The 15,922-nt window shown below is 35.7% G+C and overlaps 1 protein-coding gene and 1 non-coding gene across 2 annotated transcripts in view; one reads left to right on the top strand and one right to left on the bottom strand.

The window, feature by feature from the left end:
* Window positions 1–15,922, top strand: part of CCDC171 (coiled-coil domain containing 171) — a 473,803-nt gene that overhangs the window by 36,315 nt on the left and 421,566 nt on the right. The window contains exons 5-6 of the mRNA XM_053574177.1: window positions 4,146–4,336; window positions 10,493–10,624. Of these exons, the coding sequence (XP_053430152.1) occupies window positions 4,146–4,336; window positions 10,493–10,624 (323 nt within the window). The remainder of the gene's footprint in view (window positions 1–4,145; window positions 4,337–10,492; window positions 10,625–15,922) is intronic.
* LOC128579950 (U6 spliceosomal RNA) lies at window positions 13,974–14,080 on the bottom strand. The gene has a single exon (XR_008378318.1). It is a non-coding gene; the product is annotated as a U6 spliceosomal RNA (small nuclear RNA).

Genomic DNA, 15,922 nt, shown 5'->3' with positions numbered 1-15,922 from the left:
CACGCGGCTACCAGAGCCCATGGCAAGACAAGTGGGCCAGTGTGGAGGCAGGGAGGGTACAGGAGGGAGGATGTAGAGTTGTGTAGCTTCTGTAGTTCCTGGTCAGGGCATGCGGAGGTCCAGCAGGCGCAGGTCATGGGTTGGGGGTTGCAGTGCAGCTGTTATGGAGTTCCGGGTGTTGCCAAACCCAGGAGTTTGAGGTTGGTATGGAGCTGTGATGCCACGGCACTCAACCCAGGGTAACAGCTCGAGGCTCCAAGGTGCCAAAACCGGTCTCACTCTGCCCCTGAGGGTTAAGGCTGTAGGGCAGCTCAGTTCCCTCCTTTAGGCTGCTCAGTCACTAGGTTACTAGCTCCCACCTGATCCTTGTGGCTCCCTGCGGCCCATACCGAACACTATTAGCTCCGCCTGGCTCAGCGGCTCAGTCTGGGGCCCTAGATAATGCCCAACGTTCTCTGCACTCCTGCTCAAGCTCTCCCCAAAGGCAGTTCAACTGAGTGCCAAGTCCAAAAACACCAAAACAGTTCACAGGTAAGGCTTGTCTGGTTTGCAGTCTCACTGCTGCTTGTACTTATGGCTGCTGGTGGGATTAGGTCTATCGGACACACGCAACCACTTGCCAGTTCTCCACTGTTTTTGTCCTCCTCTTGGGGTCCAGATGTCCCTTGCTGACTCCCTGTATCCTCGAAGGGATGATTATAGACAAATCCCACAAGCCAGAGATGCCTGGAGTCTTACCTCTCCAGATTCACCGTGCCCAGTTGCAGGGAAGCTGTTACTAGGCTGCCATCTTGCTCCACCCACCAGAAGTCTTATAAACTGGAAACACCAGATGCTTTTGAAATTTAGAATGGGAGTAACAACTTTTGGGGGTAAAATGAGGAGGGTTAGATGAAAGCTGTTTGAGAGGCGAATGGGTCCTTAGATCTTCCCAAGAACATGATTCTCTGAGGTTGCTCACACTTCATAGTGGAAATCAAGATGTTTAATCTCTAGAGAAGGTGAAATAGTGGTTCTTTCAACTGTGAAAAACAGAAAGATAGTATGCTCAATGCTGACTACTGAGGAACCATTTTTTCCAGTTTTCTTTTTTTTTCTGTTTCCCCAAAACTATCACCCAGATTTCTTTCTTTTCTTTTCTTTTTTTTTTTTTTTTTTTTTTGAGGCAGAGTCTCACTATGTCACCCTGGGTAGAGTGTCAAGGTGTCATAGCTCACAGCAACCTGAGACTCTTGGGCTTAAGCAATTCTCTTGCCTCAGTCTCCCAAGTAGCTGGGACTAAAGGTGCCTGCCACAACACCCAGGTAATTTTTTTGGATGCAGTTGTCATAGTTGTTTAGCAGGCCTGGGCCAGGCTCAAACCTGTCAGACTCGGAGTATATGGCTATCACTCTTCTCACTGAGCTATGGGTGCAGAGCCTATCACCCAGATTTCTACACTCAATGTGGGAACTTGGAGGTCTTCTATAGACCAAGATAAGAGGACAAACTTAATGATACTGATGTTGGAGGTTTCCCAATGAATTACCTAGCCAGATCCTCCTCCAGTGAAGATCATAGTTGTCAACCTCCACCCTCAAACTCAGAATCTAAGTGTTGGGTATACTACTGTATAAACAAAATTAACTTAATAGTTCCTCACTTTTTTTTTTTTTAAGCAGTGTCACTTTATTGCCCTCGGTAGAGTGCTGTGGCATCACAGTTCACAGCAACCTCAAACTCTTGGGTTTAAATGATTCTCTTGCCTCAGCCTCCTGAGTGGCTGGTATTACAACATCCTCCTCAACAGTTAGTTATTTTTAGAGACAGGGTCTTGTGCTTGCTCAGACTGGTCTCAAATGCCTGAGCCCAAGAGATTCATCTACCTTGGCCTCTCAGAGTGCTAGGGTTACAGGTCTGAGAAACTGCCTGGCCAAGTTACTTACTTTTGATTGAGAGTAGACAATCAAAAATTACCACATATTTGAGGAAAGCCTCTAAAATGGAGAGGAAAACACAGTCACCTTTGAAGAGAGAAACTCTGCAGGAAGAAGACAATTTAATAAATAAGTAGCATTAATTTTCTTGGAGCTGACAGAGAATATGTTTCATCTATGAGGCAAGAACCAGATGTTGTAAAAGAAGAAAGCTCTTAGAAGTTAAAAAATATGGAGAATCCTCAAAGAACACAAACTATACCTCCCATTAGATCCTGCAGTCTCATTACTGGGCATCTACCCAGAAGAAAAAACATAATTTTATCATAAGGACCTTTGCATTAGACTATTTATTGCAGCTCAATTTTCAATTGCCAAATTGTGTAAACAACATAAATGCCACCAATCCAGGAATGGTTTAACAAGCTATGGTATATGTATACCATGGAGTACTATTCAGCCACTAAAAAAGATGATGACTTAACATCTTTAGTATTAACCTGGATGGAGCTGAAGCACATTCTTTTTAGTAAATCATTGCAAGAATGAAGAAGCAGGAATCCAGTGTTCTCAATTCTGATATGAGGACAATTGATGCCAGTTACATGGTAGGGAATAGAAAGAGGGAAGGAGGAGGGAGGTGGAAAGGATCACAGTATGTGACACACCTCCTGGGGGTGGGACACAATTATAAGAGGGATGTTGCCTAACAAATGCAAGCAGTGTAATCTGGTTCTTTGTACCCTTAATGATTCCCCACCAATAAAAAAAATAAGGAAGCAGAAATGAAAAATGTTAAGGAAGCACTGGAAGATGAAGATGGAACAGATTTCCCAGACATTAGATTAAAAAGGGGAGAGGTGAAAAAATAGAAGAGAAGAAACAAGAAAACTTGAGGACCAATATGAGTAATAGGAAATAGTGAGAAAAAAAGGTCTGAGAGAAAACAAAGTGAGGTAAATCACCAGTGAAATTATTTGAGATATGAAGTATCAGAACTGAAGTATAGGAGCTGCCCAATGGGAAGAGTCTACTGAATATTCATCACTATGGAAAGAAGTGAAGTCATAGCATTATGCAGTTTCCAAAAATAAATAAATAAATAAATAAATAAATACAAAGAGAAGATTCAAAGGCTTTCAAAGAGAAAAGAAAAATAAGCCAAATGGCTAAAAAAGGGTCAGGAATCTAAATGGCCTCAAACTTCATTCTAGTAATACTGGATGTTAGATCATGTAACAATATTTTCTGGAGATGGCAGCTGAATGGGAGGGAGACTTTTTTCATCTATGTGTTATATCTTCTATACCTTTGAACTTTGAAATTTTTTGGTATATGATACATTCAAAACACAAATATAATTTAGAAATAATACTGATAATATAACTGATATTTTTTAAGAAGTGTGTTTGTACATATGTCCTTATTTTATCACCACAATGACTTAACTAGGAAGCATTTTTATTCCCATCGAGGGTCAGGGAGTCAGAGAGGTTTAATCAGGTGGCAGGTGATGAAGCAAGATCTGGAAGCCTTTTCTTAATTCTGTTCTATATGCAGTAACAGAACTGCAGAAACTCAACAGATGCTGTGTTGAGAGGGTAATAACGTGAGGGAAAAACAGTGCCTAAGCTGGGTAGTAAGTAGATAAAAGGGTTGAAACAGTGGTTCCCAGCCTCAACTTTGTGACAGTCTCATGTGTAAAGTGTCACAACGTGTTTATTAACAAAAGTCAAATATTAAAATTTGTCATCTAGTGAGTCTTTTAAAAAAGTTGCCCTATGTATTGCAGTCTTTTTTTTTTTTAAGTTTGATTTTTTTTTTTTGAATAAGAAAAAACATTAGATTGCAGTTGATTTTGGAGGTGTACCTAAACTTGGGTATGCTTTCAGAAATATGTTATCACTATTTCAGAGCAAAATCACCTATGTCTGAAGAGGAAGACGAGATTGAGAAATTACAGAATAGATTTGTTCAAGGACTGAGATTTTTTTCTTTGCAGTTTTTTGGATGGGGCTGGGTTTGAACCTGCCACCTGTGGTGTATAGGGCCAGCGCCCTACTCCTTTGAGCCACAGGCGCCGCCCAAGGACTGAGATTTTTAAATGTTTCCTGGAGGAAAAGTTTAAATGTTTTTCCTAAGATTACATTGTAAGTGGTATTAACTGCAATGCCTAAAATTTTTGGTTTTTAGGTATTTGACTTATGATTATAAATATATTTTTAATAGCTCAGAATTCAGAACTTCAAGGAAGGGCAAATGAAATTGAGAAAGCATTTCAGACTTCCCAGCAGAAATGGAAAGAAGAATGCAGAAGATTTGAACATGATTTGGAGGAAAGAGACAATATCATTCAAAATTGCAATCGAGACTACGATTTACTTGTGAAAGAAAAAAACAAACTGGAGAAAACTCTACAGGTAAAATATTTTTTATAAGGGACTTTTTCTATATATAATATTCACTGAGATGTTTTGTACATTATTTGAAGTTATTCTTAAGTTTCCTTCTCCTTACCCCCTCCCTTTCATATTTAGGAGCATTTTTGCTGGTCTCTTTTTAAATATGTTTCAGAAATATATTCATATGTATAATGGCTTTTGTGTTAAAAACAATTTGAGATCTCTGATCCAAAATGTTTAAGAAAACAATAAAACACTTATATAAGTATATAGCAAGAAGGTAAGAATCTATAGCCCTTTTGGTCTGGCAGCATGAAAAGGTGGAATTTTATAAATGTGGGCCCTAGATTTTGGTCTGAATATACAAAAAATATAGAAAAATATTTCTATATTTTATGTAAGCTTCATTATGTAGGGCATGCTCTATATAGACTTATGATGTGTAAAATATTTAAGTTTTACTAAAATTATTGTGATCTATCTATTCTCCCATTTTTTCTTCCTTTTTTCTTCCCTAAAGTAAAAGTGTGGTTTAAGGTTGAAGTTGCCAGAGACTTAAAGGTAGATTTAAAATTGTCTATATTTGCCATTTTAAAAAATACAGTAGTTAATAATATATATTATAAAGCTGGGTATGGTGACTGGCACCTGTAGTCCCAGAACTCAAGAGGCTGAGGTGGGAAGATTGCTTGAGCCCAGGAGTTCCAGGCTGCAGTACACTGATTTCACCTATGAATAGCTACTGCATTCCAGCTTGGACAACATAGAGATACACCATTTCTAATAAATAAATAATATTTGATAAAAGTATTCTACATTTACCATTGGTGTAAATGGCTTTTCTGAATTCTGGAAATGTATTTTTACTAAAATGTAATTTTATAGCACTCTGGGAACCTTAGGTGGGTGGATGGCCTAAGCTCAGGAGTTCCAGACTAGCCTGAGCAAAAGTGAGACCTCCAAAAATAGAAAAAAATTAGCCAGACATCATGTTGGGTGCCTGTAGTCCTAGCTGTGCTAGAGGCTAAGGCAAGAGGATTGCTTGAGCCAAGAGTTTGAAGTTGTGATGAGCTATATGATTCCACAGCACTCTACCCAGGGCAACAGAGTGAAGCAATAGGAGACAGTGGGCAACCTTGCCTGGTTCCTGATTTGAGTGGAAATGATTTCAATTTAACTCCATTCAATACAATATTGGCTGTGGGTTTGCAGTAGACGACCTCTATTAGTTTAAGAAATGTCCCTTCTATACCTATTTTCCTAAGTGTTCTGATCAGGAAAGGATGCTGGATATTATCAAAAGCTTTTTCTGTATCAATTGAGAGAATCATATGGTTTTTGTTTTTCATTTTGTTTATGTGATGAATTATATTTACAGATCTATGTGTATTGAACCAGCCTTGAGACACTGGGATAAATCCCACTTGGTCATGGTGTATAATTTGTTTCATGTGTTGCTGTATTGTGTTTGCTAGGATCTTGTTGAATATTTTTTCATCAATATTCATTAGAGATATTGGTCTATAATTTTCTTTTCTTGTTGGCTCTTTTCCTGGTTTGGGGATCTAGGTGATGTTTGCTTCATAGAATGTTTTGGGAAGTATTCCTTCTTTTTGTATATATTCTTCATTTTCTATAAATAATATAGGTACTAGTTCCTCTTTAAAGGTTTGGTAGAATTCTGATGTGAAGCCATCTGGTCCTGGACTTTTCTTTTTAGGGAGATTTTGTATAGTTGATGCTATTTCAGAACTTGATATAGGCCTGTTCTACATTTCCACTTCATTCTGCCTAAGACTACCCCGTTTCCCTGAAAATAAGACATCCTCCGAAAATAAGACCTACTTACAGGAAAGATAAGACATCCCCTGAAAATAAGACCTAGCGCATCTTTGGGAGCACACCTTAAAATAAGACACTGTCTTATTTTCAGGGGAACAGGGTAGGTAGGTGGCATGCTTCCAAGTGTTGGTCTGTTTCCTTCAGATTTTTGTATTTCTGAGAATAGAGTTTCTTATAATATTCATTAAGGGTTTTTTGTATTTCTGAGGAATCTGTTGTTATTTTGTCTTTGCCATTTCTGATTGCTTAAATTAGGATTTTAATTTTTCATTTCTGGCTAGGTTAGCTAAAGGTTTATCTATTTTATTGACCTTTTCAAAAAACCAACTTTTTGATTTATCGATCTGTTGTATAATTCTGTTGTTTTCAATTTCATTTAATTCTGCTCTAACTGTGGTTATTCCTTTTCTTCTGCTCGGTTTGGGATTGGAATGTTCCTCCTTTTCCAGTTGCTTGAGATGTCCCATTAAGTTGTTAACTTCTTCTCTTTCTGTTCCCTTGAGGAAGGCTTGCAATGGTATAACTTTTCCTCTTACGACTGCTTTTGCGGTGTCCCAGAAGGTCTGGTAATTCGTGTCTTCGTTATCATTTTGTTCCAAAAATTTGGTAATTTCTTTCTTAATCTTACCTATGACCCAGCTATTGTTCAGCATGAGATTATTTGGTTTCCATGTTTTTGTATGAGTATGAAGATTCATGTTGTTACTGAGGAATTAATTAATTTATGCCATTCACATTAATTGAGAGTATTGTGAAGCCTGGTAATATTTTGGGTATGATGGTCTTAGAAGATGCAAGGAATAATTTCTGTTCTTTTAAATTTGAGGTTATACTTGTGATCTAAGATGTGATCAATTTTGGAGGATGTTCCATGAGCTGATGAGAAGAATGTGTATTCAGTTTTGTTAGGATGAAATGTTCTGTAGATGTCTGTTATATCCAATTGTTGAATGGTTAAGTTTCAGTCTAAAATTTCTTTGCTTAGTTTCTTATTGGAGGATGTATCCAACACGGCCAAAGGGGTGTTAAAATCTCCGACTGTTAAGGTGCTGGAAGAAATCAAGTTGCTCATGTCTGTTTAGAGTCTCTCTCATAAATTGAGGCACATTCTGATTGGGTGCATAAATGTTAATTGAAATTTCATCATGTTGAGTGTTATCCTTAACAAATATGAAGTGACCATCCTTATCTTTCCTTACTTTTTTTGGTTGAAAGCCTATTGTATCTGTGAATAAAATTGCAACACCTGCTTTTTTCTGATTTCCATTTGCCTGAAATATAGATGACCATCCCTTCATCCTGAGTCTATATTTATTGTTTAAGGTAAGGTGAGATTCTTGTATGCAGCAGATATCTGACCTAAGTTTTTGTATCCAGTCAGCCAACTTGTGCCTCTTTAGAGGATAATTTAAACCATTCACATTAATTGAGAGTATTGATAAGCCTGGTAGTATTTTAGGTATCGATTTTTTCAAAACTCCAGTGGACCTATTTAATCCTTTCATCACTGTGGAAGCTGGAATTTGATCAAAAGTTTCTGAGTGAGTTTACTTTGGTTGTAGAGCATTGTGCTTGTCATTGTGGAGGGTAGGTCTGAGAATATCCTGGAGAGCTGGTTTAGTTATTTCAAATTTCTTCAACATGTGGATGTCATTAGAATATTTAATTTCTGCACTATAAATATATCTCAGTTTAGCTGGATACAGGATTCTGAGTTGAAAGTTATTTTGTTTTAGGAGGTTAAAGGTCGATGAACCATCCTCTTCTAGCTTGAAAAGTTTCAGCAGAGAGATCTGCAGTCATTCTAATATTCTTCCCCTTGTAGGTTATGGTTTTCTTATGTCTGGCTGCTTTCAGAATTTTCTCCTTCATATTAACTTTGGTGAACTTAATTAAAATGTGTCTGGGAGATACTTTATTTGGATTGAGTCATGCTGGGGTTCTGAACTGTCTCCTATCTGAATTTCAAAATCTCTTGCCGTGTTTGGGAAGTTCTCAATTATCTCTTGGAGTAGAGCATCTGGGCCTTTCAAAGAAACCTCATCGCCTTCAGGAATTCCTATAAGGCAAATATTAGTTTTTTTTTTAATTATGCCACAACTCTCTGAGAGAATGATCCATTTTTGCTCTCCATTTCTTTGAGCATTTGCTCTCCATATTCTTTGAGCATTTGGGAGCGTTCAAAAGCTTTGACTTTAATGTCAGAAATTCTTTCTTATGCCTGCTTCATTTTCTTACTGAGGGATTCTACTGCATTTCTCGTATCTTGGAGGGCTGCAAATTCTTTTCTTAATGTGTCAAAATCTTTGGTGATTTTGTCTTTGAATTCATTGAATTCTTGAGACAACTTTTGAATTATTATTAGAATTTCTAATTCCAACTTTACTTTCATTTTGTTAATCTTATTTGCCATCCAAATTCTAAACTCGATTTCTGACATCTCAGCCATTTGTTTATAAATGGGAATCTTCTGGTGTGTCTGCCTTGTCATTCCTTGGGGGAGTTGATCTACTCTGATTATTCATGTTGCCAGAGCATTTCTGCTGATTTTGTCCCATGGTTATTTTTCACCGTTTGGCTAGATAAGCAGATAAGGTGAAATTGGATTGGGGGCTCCTGGAGTAGTGATTAACCAGCCCTTTGCTCAAGAGCTGGGTCTGGTGACTGAAGTTTTTCCCCTACAGCTTTGCAAAGCACCTGTACAGTACTACAGCCTGAAACACTGGGACCTGCTTGGTGTGGTGGAGCTAGGTGACTGTCTTGAATTCAGTTGGTCTCTGTCCAATCCTAGTGAATCAGTAACTCTGGGTTGAAGTCTTAGCTGTGGAGAAATACAAGCAACTAAGATACCCCTCCCCTCACAGCCAACAACTGGAAAAGGAAAATCAAACCTTCTCACAACAATAGAACCAGGGTACCACCTTGGATGGTCCTCGGTTGATTGGCCCAGGTCAAGAGTTCGAAATCAATTATCCCAGTCAGTACCAAGTCTCAAGTGGAGAGTTCAAAGGTCTCAAGCAACTAGATAGCAAGGTCTGCTGGCAGCTTGAGTGTGGCTTGCTCTGTTGCTCCATGAGTCAGAAGCAAGATATAAAATCTTGATATAATCTTTATTACCTACTTAGGAAAACTTTGCTTTTTTTTTTTTTTTGAAACAGATCATCAAGCTGTTGCCCTGGGTAGAGTGCTGTGGCATCACAGCTTACAGCAACCTTCAAGTCCTGGGCTTAAGTGATTCTCTTGCCTCAGCCTCTCAATTAGCTGGAACTACAAGCGCCTGCCACAGCACCCGGCTATTTTTTGGTTGTAGTTGTCTTTGTTTGGCAGGCCTGGCTGGATTTGAACCTGTTAGGTCTGGTGTATGTGACTGGCACCTTAGCCTCTTGAGCTACAGGTGCCAACCCGAGAACTCTGCTTTGATTTGGCTTGGAATTGATCTGCACAGAGAGTTTGGGGGAGTTTGGGGTTGATTAGGAGTCACTGTTTAGCCCTTAGAGGAAAAAAATCCTCAGAGCTCTTCATGATGGCTTTCTATTAGTGAAAATTATGAGGATAATGTTTATTATACAGATCCATGCTACCATATATGGATATGGGAGGCTTTCTTTCTCATATAAACCATGGAATTTTTCTCCTGGTGTTAACAGGGACTTAATTTTATACCTTATGGTGTAAATTTGGCTTCTCAGGAAACTCACATTTTGTATTTTTAAGATTTTGAACTAAATTAAATCTTGTAAATACTTAGGAAACCAAAAATAAAAAGCATATTTCCAATATATTATTTTAAAAATATAGAACTAGAAATTAGTTATAGTCCAGACTTAAGTGTTTTTATTTTTGTTTGTTTTTGCTTATTAAATATTTAACATTATAGGGTTTCCTTACCCTGATTTGTTGCATAAAACTCTTTCCTTCTCCCTTTTTGGAAATATACTGTTCTGTGTCATATTTACTTTAAATTATCATGGATAATTTAAGAACTTTGTTCATAAATGGAAGTTTTCTTATTAAATAGAATCTACTTTGTTTTTTGCCTGTCATGTATTGATATTTTGTTCAAACATCTGAAATTAAATTTTTCAGAAAAATTGAGTCACAGTGTGCCTACATATACATGTATGTATAAAATATTACTTAAATTGGTAACCATAGCTTCTTATTCATGTCTACATTGTGATGTTGCAAATCATAATTTTATTAATAATTTTAGCATGAATTATGATAAGTTTTAGCAGTTCATAGGTAAGGAGATCATCTTTGTACATTTAAGATGGGGATGAAGGAAGAGTGATCCAATAGTAAAGCAAGATTTTATTCATATATATAAAGGAAGCGTTGGAAAAACATCAACAAGAGAAGAATGAAGTGGAGTCTCATGTCAGGGAGACAGCATTGGAGGAATTTAGATTACAAGCAGAACAATGGGAAGCAGAAAGAAGAGCGTTACAATTTATAGTACAGGTATTTAAAAAATAAGAATTCAGTTCCTTAAATATGTCTTTTTAATGCTTATGATTTCAAATTTATATTAGTAGGATAATTGACTAGCTCACTCAAGGGGAAATAGTTTCTGTTCTTTGATCTCTGAAAGGCCATGTTTTATTTGTAGGGACACAACTATGGAGCAGCTGTTACTAGTAGGTACCATTAGTGTTGGGTGACTTCTTTTGTAGATGTTATGTGATTTTTTGAGAAGGACATACATGTATATTTGATATTTTATTTTTACAATTTAAAATGTAAGACTAATAGCTGTTTTTAAGGGGATTAAGAAATAAAATAATAGGATTTTATTACAAATTGTATAGTGCAGTGATTTTTATCACAATTGATCTTGGCGAAAAGTCTGAGAAACGATTGCAGTGATTTTGAATCACTTTTTAAAAAGAAATGCGAATTATTAATTATCCTCTATTCCTCTACCTTATCCAACATACAAAATCCCTAAGGCTTCTAATGATCCAGTATGAAAATGACTGATTATATCTAATCCTCTTTATAAACGAGCAGATGGAGATTTGGAAGTTACTGACTTACTCAAATTATATATAGAGTGATTAATGTGGTAAAAGACTACAGGTCTCTAGATTCTCTCTTTTGTAGGAGATTATATGTATTTATTTTGAAGGAGAGGTTAGAAAAATTCAAACTGTTAATTTTATTATTGTTAAGTATTATTATATACTTATAATAATATATTATAAGTATATATTTATACTTATATAAGTATTTTAAAGGAAATTTGTGAGCAGTTAATTGCCTTTAAGGAAAAAAACACACTAACCAACTAAAAATTTCAAGTAAATTTCCATTACTTTTTCCATTATTTATTTTGTGGTAACAAAATTTATCCTGTGTAATTTTTTTAACACAAAATAACAAATTGAAATACATGTTATATAGGTGTCAAAGAATACCTTCTTCACAAGAATGAAAAATTACCATTTGAAATACATTTTGGAGTAACCTTGTATCAGAAACAACTTTATAAGACAGAAACTGTCCCCAAATATGCAGAGAGTAGGAGCCTCAAGGTAGCCTCTGTAGACTCTGTTATATAATCACTCTTCAGACTTCATTCTGAATCTATTTGTAATTTATATAGCTAATTTGTTCATTTATTCCCTAAGTACTTACTAAGTTATGGCTGTCAATATTGAGGATATAAAACTGATTAAGATATGGTTTCTGCCCTGGAAGATCTTTCACTATAGAGAGACATGTAAAGTGAAAATGTGTTATAATGTAATAAAATTTTGAACAAAATACTTAAGGACAATAAAAGAGAAATTGATTACCTGGGAGACTAAGGAGGTTTTTACAACAGATGTTACTTGAGATGTTGTTGATTACTGTCTTAAAGGCTACCTGGAACAAACTAGCAATTTAAATAAATGAAAATAACCCCTTTATTTTTAAACATTCAGAAATCTACTAGTCAGAGGCCTAAACTTACAAAATATGATTCAGAGATCTGTATTTAAATGTGTTGATAATGTAATTTTGGTCTAGTTACCTGGTTAATCCTATTAATCCCATACGAAACATATGGGGTTAGACAGTTAAGTTTGTGAACTTATACTAGAAAAAGTGTGATATATCTCATTGCTGAATATCACTGTAGTCACCTTTTAAGTACTCCCTTTGGGAAGCTATGCACTGACACCAGCACCTAGTCCACCTTTCAAAGTAATTTTGGGACTTTTTCTGGAATGACCATGAGAGTTGTCATCATATGGCACACAAAAACACTCAACAACAGTAATGAATGCCACTTAGTAAGATACCACCACATGTCAACACTAACACAGCTGTGAGACACTGATATACCAAGGTTGTGAAACCTTACTGAGTTGTTTGTACAGTGCTGCCCAGATAAGCGCATAGTGGCAAGTTTGTGAACTTAATTGTCAGACCTCATACAACAGCTCTGATGGTCATTCCAGAGAAGGAGTTCCAAAATTGATTTGAAGGATGGACTAGGTGCTGGTATCAGTGCTTAGCTTCCCAAGGAGAGTACTTCAAAGGTGACTGTAGTGATATTCAACAATGAGGTACAAAGCACCTTTTCTAGGATGAGTTCACAAATTTGTCAGACCCTTCCTTATGTGGTTATACCAAACTTTATATTATCAAGTACTAAAAGAATTTAAAATTCTGTATCAGTATTTAATTATGATGTGTGGGGAATAGGGAAATATACTTCCTAGTTACTAGCAACAATATCTTGCTTTGGCGCTTTTATAAGCTATTTTTTATTTGTATTTTGTAACTGGAGTGTTCAGAGCTCTGTTTCTCAATTTATTGTCCTTTTTATTGAAATTGCTTAAGTTAAAATTGCTTGTTCTTTATGAATCAACCTTAAAAAACTATTACTTGACTTTATATTAAAAGGGCTTTTTAAAACAACTTGAGGGATAGAGTAAAACCCTCCTCTCTCTATTGGGTTGACAGGCCTAGTTTTTCACCCTGTAATTAGGTGTTAGTATCATATAGTGTTCTCTTTGTGTAGCTTTCTAAGGGATTTCAGTTTCTTAAAAAAACCCTTCTTAGTGTAACCTCATCTTTAACAGACAAAGGTGGCATACTATTTCTCTCATCTGGGCTTTAGAATTCAGACTCACTATAAAAAGGAAATCTCAACTTTATGCCATGGTCTTTTTGTTTCTCAGGAGTTGAAGTATTAAATAGATAATCTTTTTCTGGAATATTAATGTGAATTCTTACTGAAGTTACCTCAGAAGTTACCTTATTTTAAGATAGAGTTTCTCATTTTTTAAAAACTCACACTCCTGTGATAAAACATAAAAATTTTGTTTGTCTTTAGTGTTACTTGAAATTTCAAAACAAATCAAAGCTGAAGTAGTTTTATAACAAAGTATACTGATTTTGAAAATACATAGCATTATTTTATTTTGATCTCTTTAAAATTTTCATTAAAAATTATTTTTTATTTATTTATTTTTGTTCTTGGATTTGCATTGTGAACTTTGAAGATGCTTATTTGCCTACAAGCTGTTCTACTATAGATAATATGGGATGGGCAGTGGTGAATCTTTGTTTTTAAGCCATCAACCCCTTCTTTTGTCAGTTTTTCCCAGTTCATTTTTTTGTGCTTTTTTTTATTTATTAAATCATAGCTGTGTACATTAATGCATTTATGGGGTACAATTTGTTTATTTATTTATTTATTTATTTTTATTTTTATTTATTTATTTATTTTTTTATTAAATCATAGCTGTGTACATTGATATATTCATGGGGCATCATTCACTGGCTTCACAGACCGTTTACCAAGTTTCACATATACAAAAATATGGAACGCTTCACGAATTTGCGTGTCATCCTTGCGCAGGGGCCATGCTAATCTTCTCTGTATCGTTCCAATTTTAGTATATGTGCTGCCGAAGCGAGCACTCCCAGTTCATTTTGATGTAAAATTTATCAGAAGGATTGAAAGCATTTAGAGGATGAATATGTATGTTTTTCATATTTGTTTCATTTCCTAAATTCTGTAGCTTAACCATAGAATAAAGTTATTTTCTCATTCACTGACTAATTTTCATGTGTGTATCTAGTGATTAAGGCATGGGAGAGTTTATTATGGTAAAAGAAATATAGATTGAAAATAATACCATGAGCTAAAGAGAGAGGAGGAAGAATGGGGAGGTGGCAAAGGAACTTATCAGACGTGGCTTAGGCAGTAGTAGGTTGTACACGTTTAATAAGATAACCTATTGATTAGTGACTGGAGGGTAACATTTCAAAAGACTGATCCAGGAAGTGCAACTGAGATCTAGAAACAGGCTGGAGGAAGTTATGTGAAAAGGAGGTGTTAAAGAAGTTTGCCTCAAATGATGAAGGGCAGCAAGGAGTACTTCTTTGTAGTTTCCTGGAAAACGGTTTAGTGATATTTCTTTAGCAAATGGTACAGAAAACAACTCTGGCACTGGTACTGCTTGTTTTATCCAAACACGAGGTATCTTAATATTTAATTTAAAAAATTACTATGTTCTGTTCTTTGTACAAATGCCCCTAATGCAGTGAAACTTAAGAGCAAAAAGTAAAGGTCTTGCTCCCTATTCCCTTTCAATTTCACTCCACATCTAAGGATATATAAACATATGCTAATGCATTTACATAAATTAAATTATATACCTCAGTAAAATTTGCATCCTTCTTTTGATATCCATTCCTTATTCCTTTATTATTTTCATGGTATTCTGTCATGTCGATGTTCCTAATATAGTAGTCCCCTCTTAACCTCTGACCATATGTTCCAAGGCCCCCAGTGGATGCCTGAAACTGCAGATAGTTCCAAACCCTATATATACAGTTTTTTTCTATACAAACATATCTGTGGTAAAGTTTTAATTTATTAGGCACAGTAAGAGAGCAACAATAACTAATAATAACATAGAATAATTGTAACAATATACTGTAATAAAAATTACGTTAACATGGTTTCTCCCTCTTTCTCAAAATACTTTGTTGTACTATACTCACTCATTTTGGCAGTAAGGTTGGCTGAGAGTAACTGAAAGGAAAATGAAACTGGATAAGAGGGGACTACTGTATTTCAGCAATCCCTTATTGATGGACATTTAATTTTTTTCAAAAATTTTGGCTCTAGTTAAAAATCATTTACTAGTATTCTTGTTTTTATCTTTGAGCAGTCGGGTAAAGTGATTATGCTGTGTAAGTATAATTGGTTGGTTGCAAGTTTCTGGATTTATAATTATGGGTATTATACAAAGTTAGTACCAGTTTATACTTTCTAGCAACAAACCCGTTTTTAATCGTAGAACTCGCTGGCTTTGGAGATTTAGAGACAAGGAACATATTCCAGCTCTTTCATGGGATAACTGTGACTAGATTAAGGTCAGAGGTAGCTATATTGATATATTTTATAAGCTAGAAAAGAGGAATACTTTAGCTATGATGCTTTTCTAATATACTTTTTTATAATTCTTCAGAATTGGAACCATATTCTGGTTGCAATTTGGATTCTGAGAATTGTTCATATGAATATATATATATAAAGAATCATTGTTTTTGGTCTGTGTTTCCAGAAGATGTGGAAAGAAAGCAAGTTTATTTTCTAATAGCACAATGTGGTTTTCTGTGATATTTAATGTCAGTTTGAAAACAAACCTCATTTTAAAATATTTTAAGTTCAACACCTCCCTCTAGTGGAAGAAAGAGGAAACTCCCTGAATTACAAGTATCCTTAATATGATTTTCATAGATGCGCGCACA

This window comes from Nycticebus coucang, chromosome 2, assembly GCF_027406575.1.
Source record: "Nycticebus coucang isolate mNycCou1 chromosome 2, mNycCou1.pri, whole genome shotgun sequence".
NCBI lineage: Eukaryota > Metazoa > Chordata > Mammalia > Primates > Lorisidae > Nycticebus > Nycticebus coucang.
The sequence above is the reverse complement of the archived record's forward strand: the minus strand, read 5'-3'. Positions and strand labels throughout refer to the sequence as shown.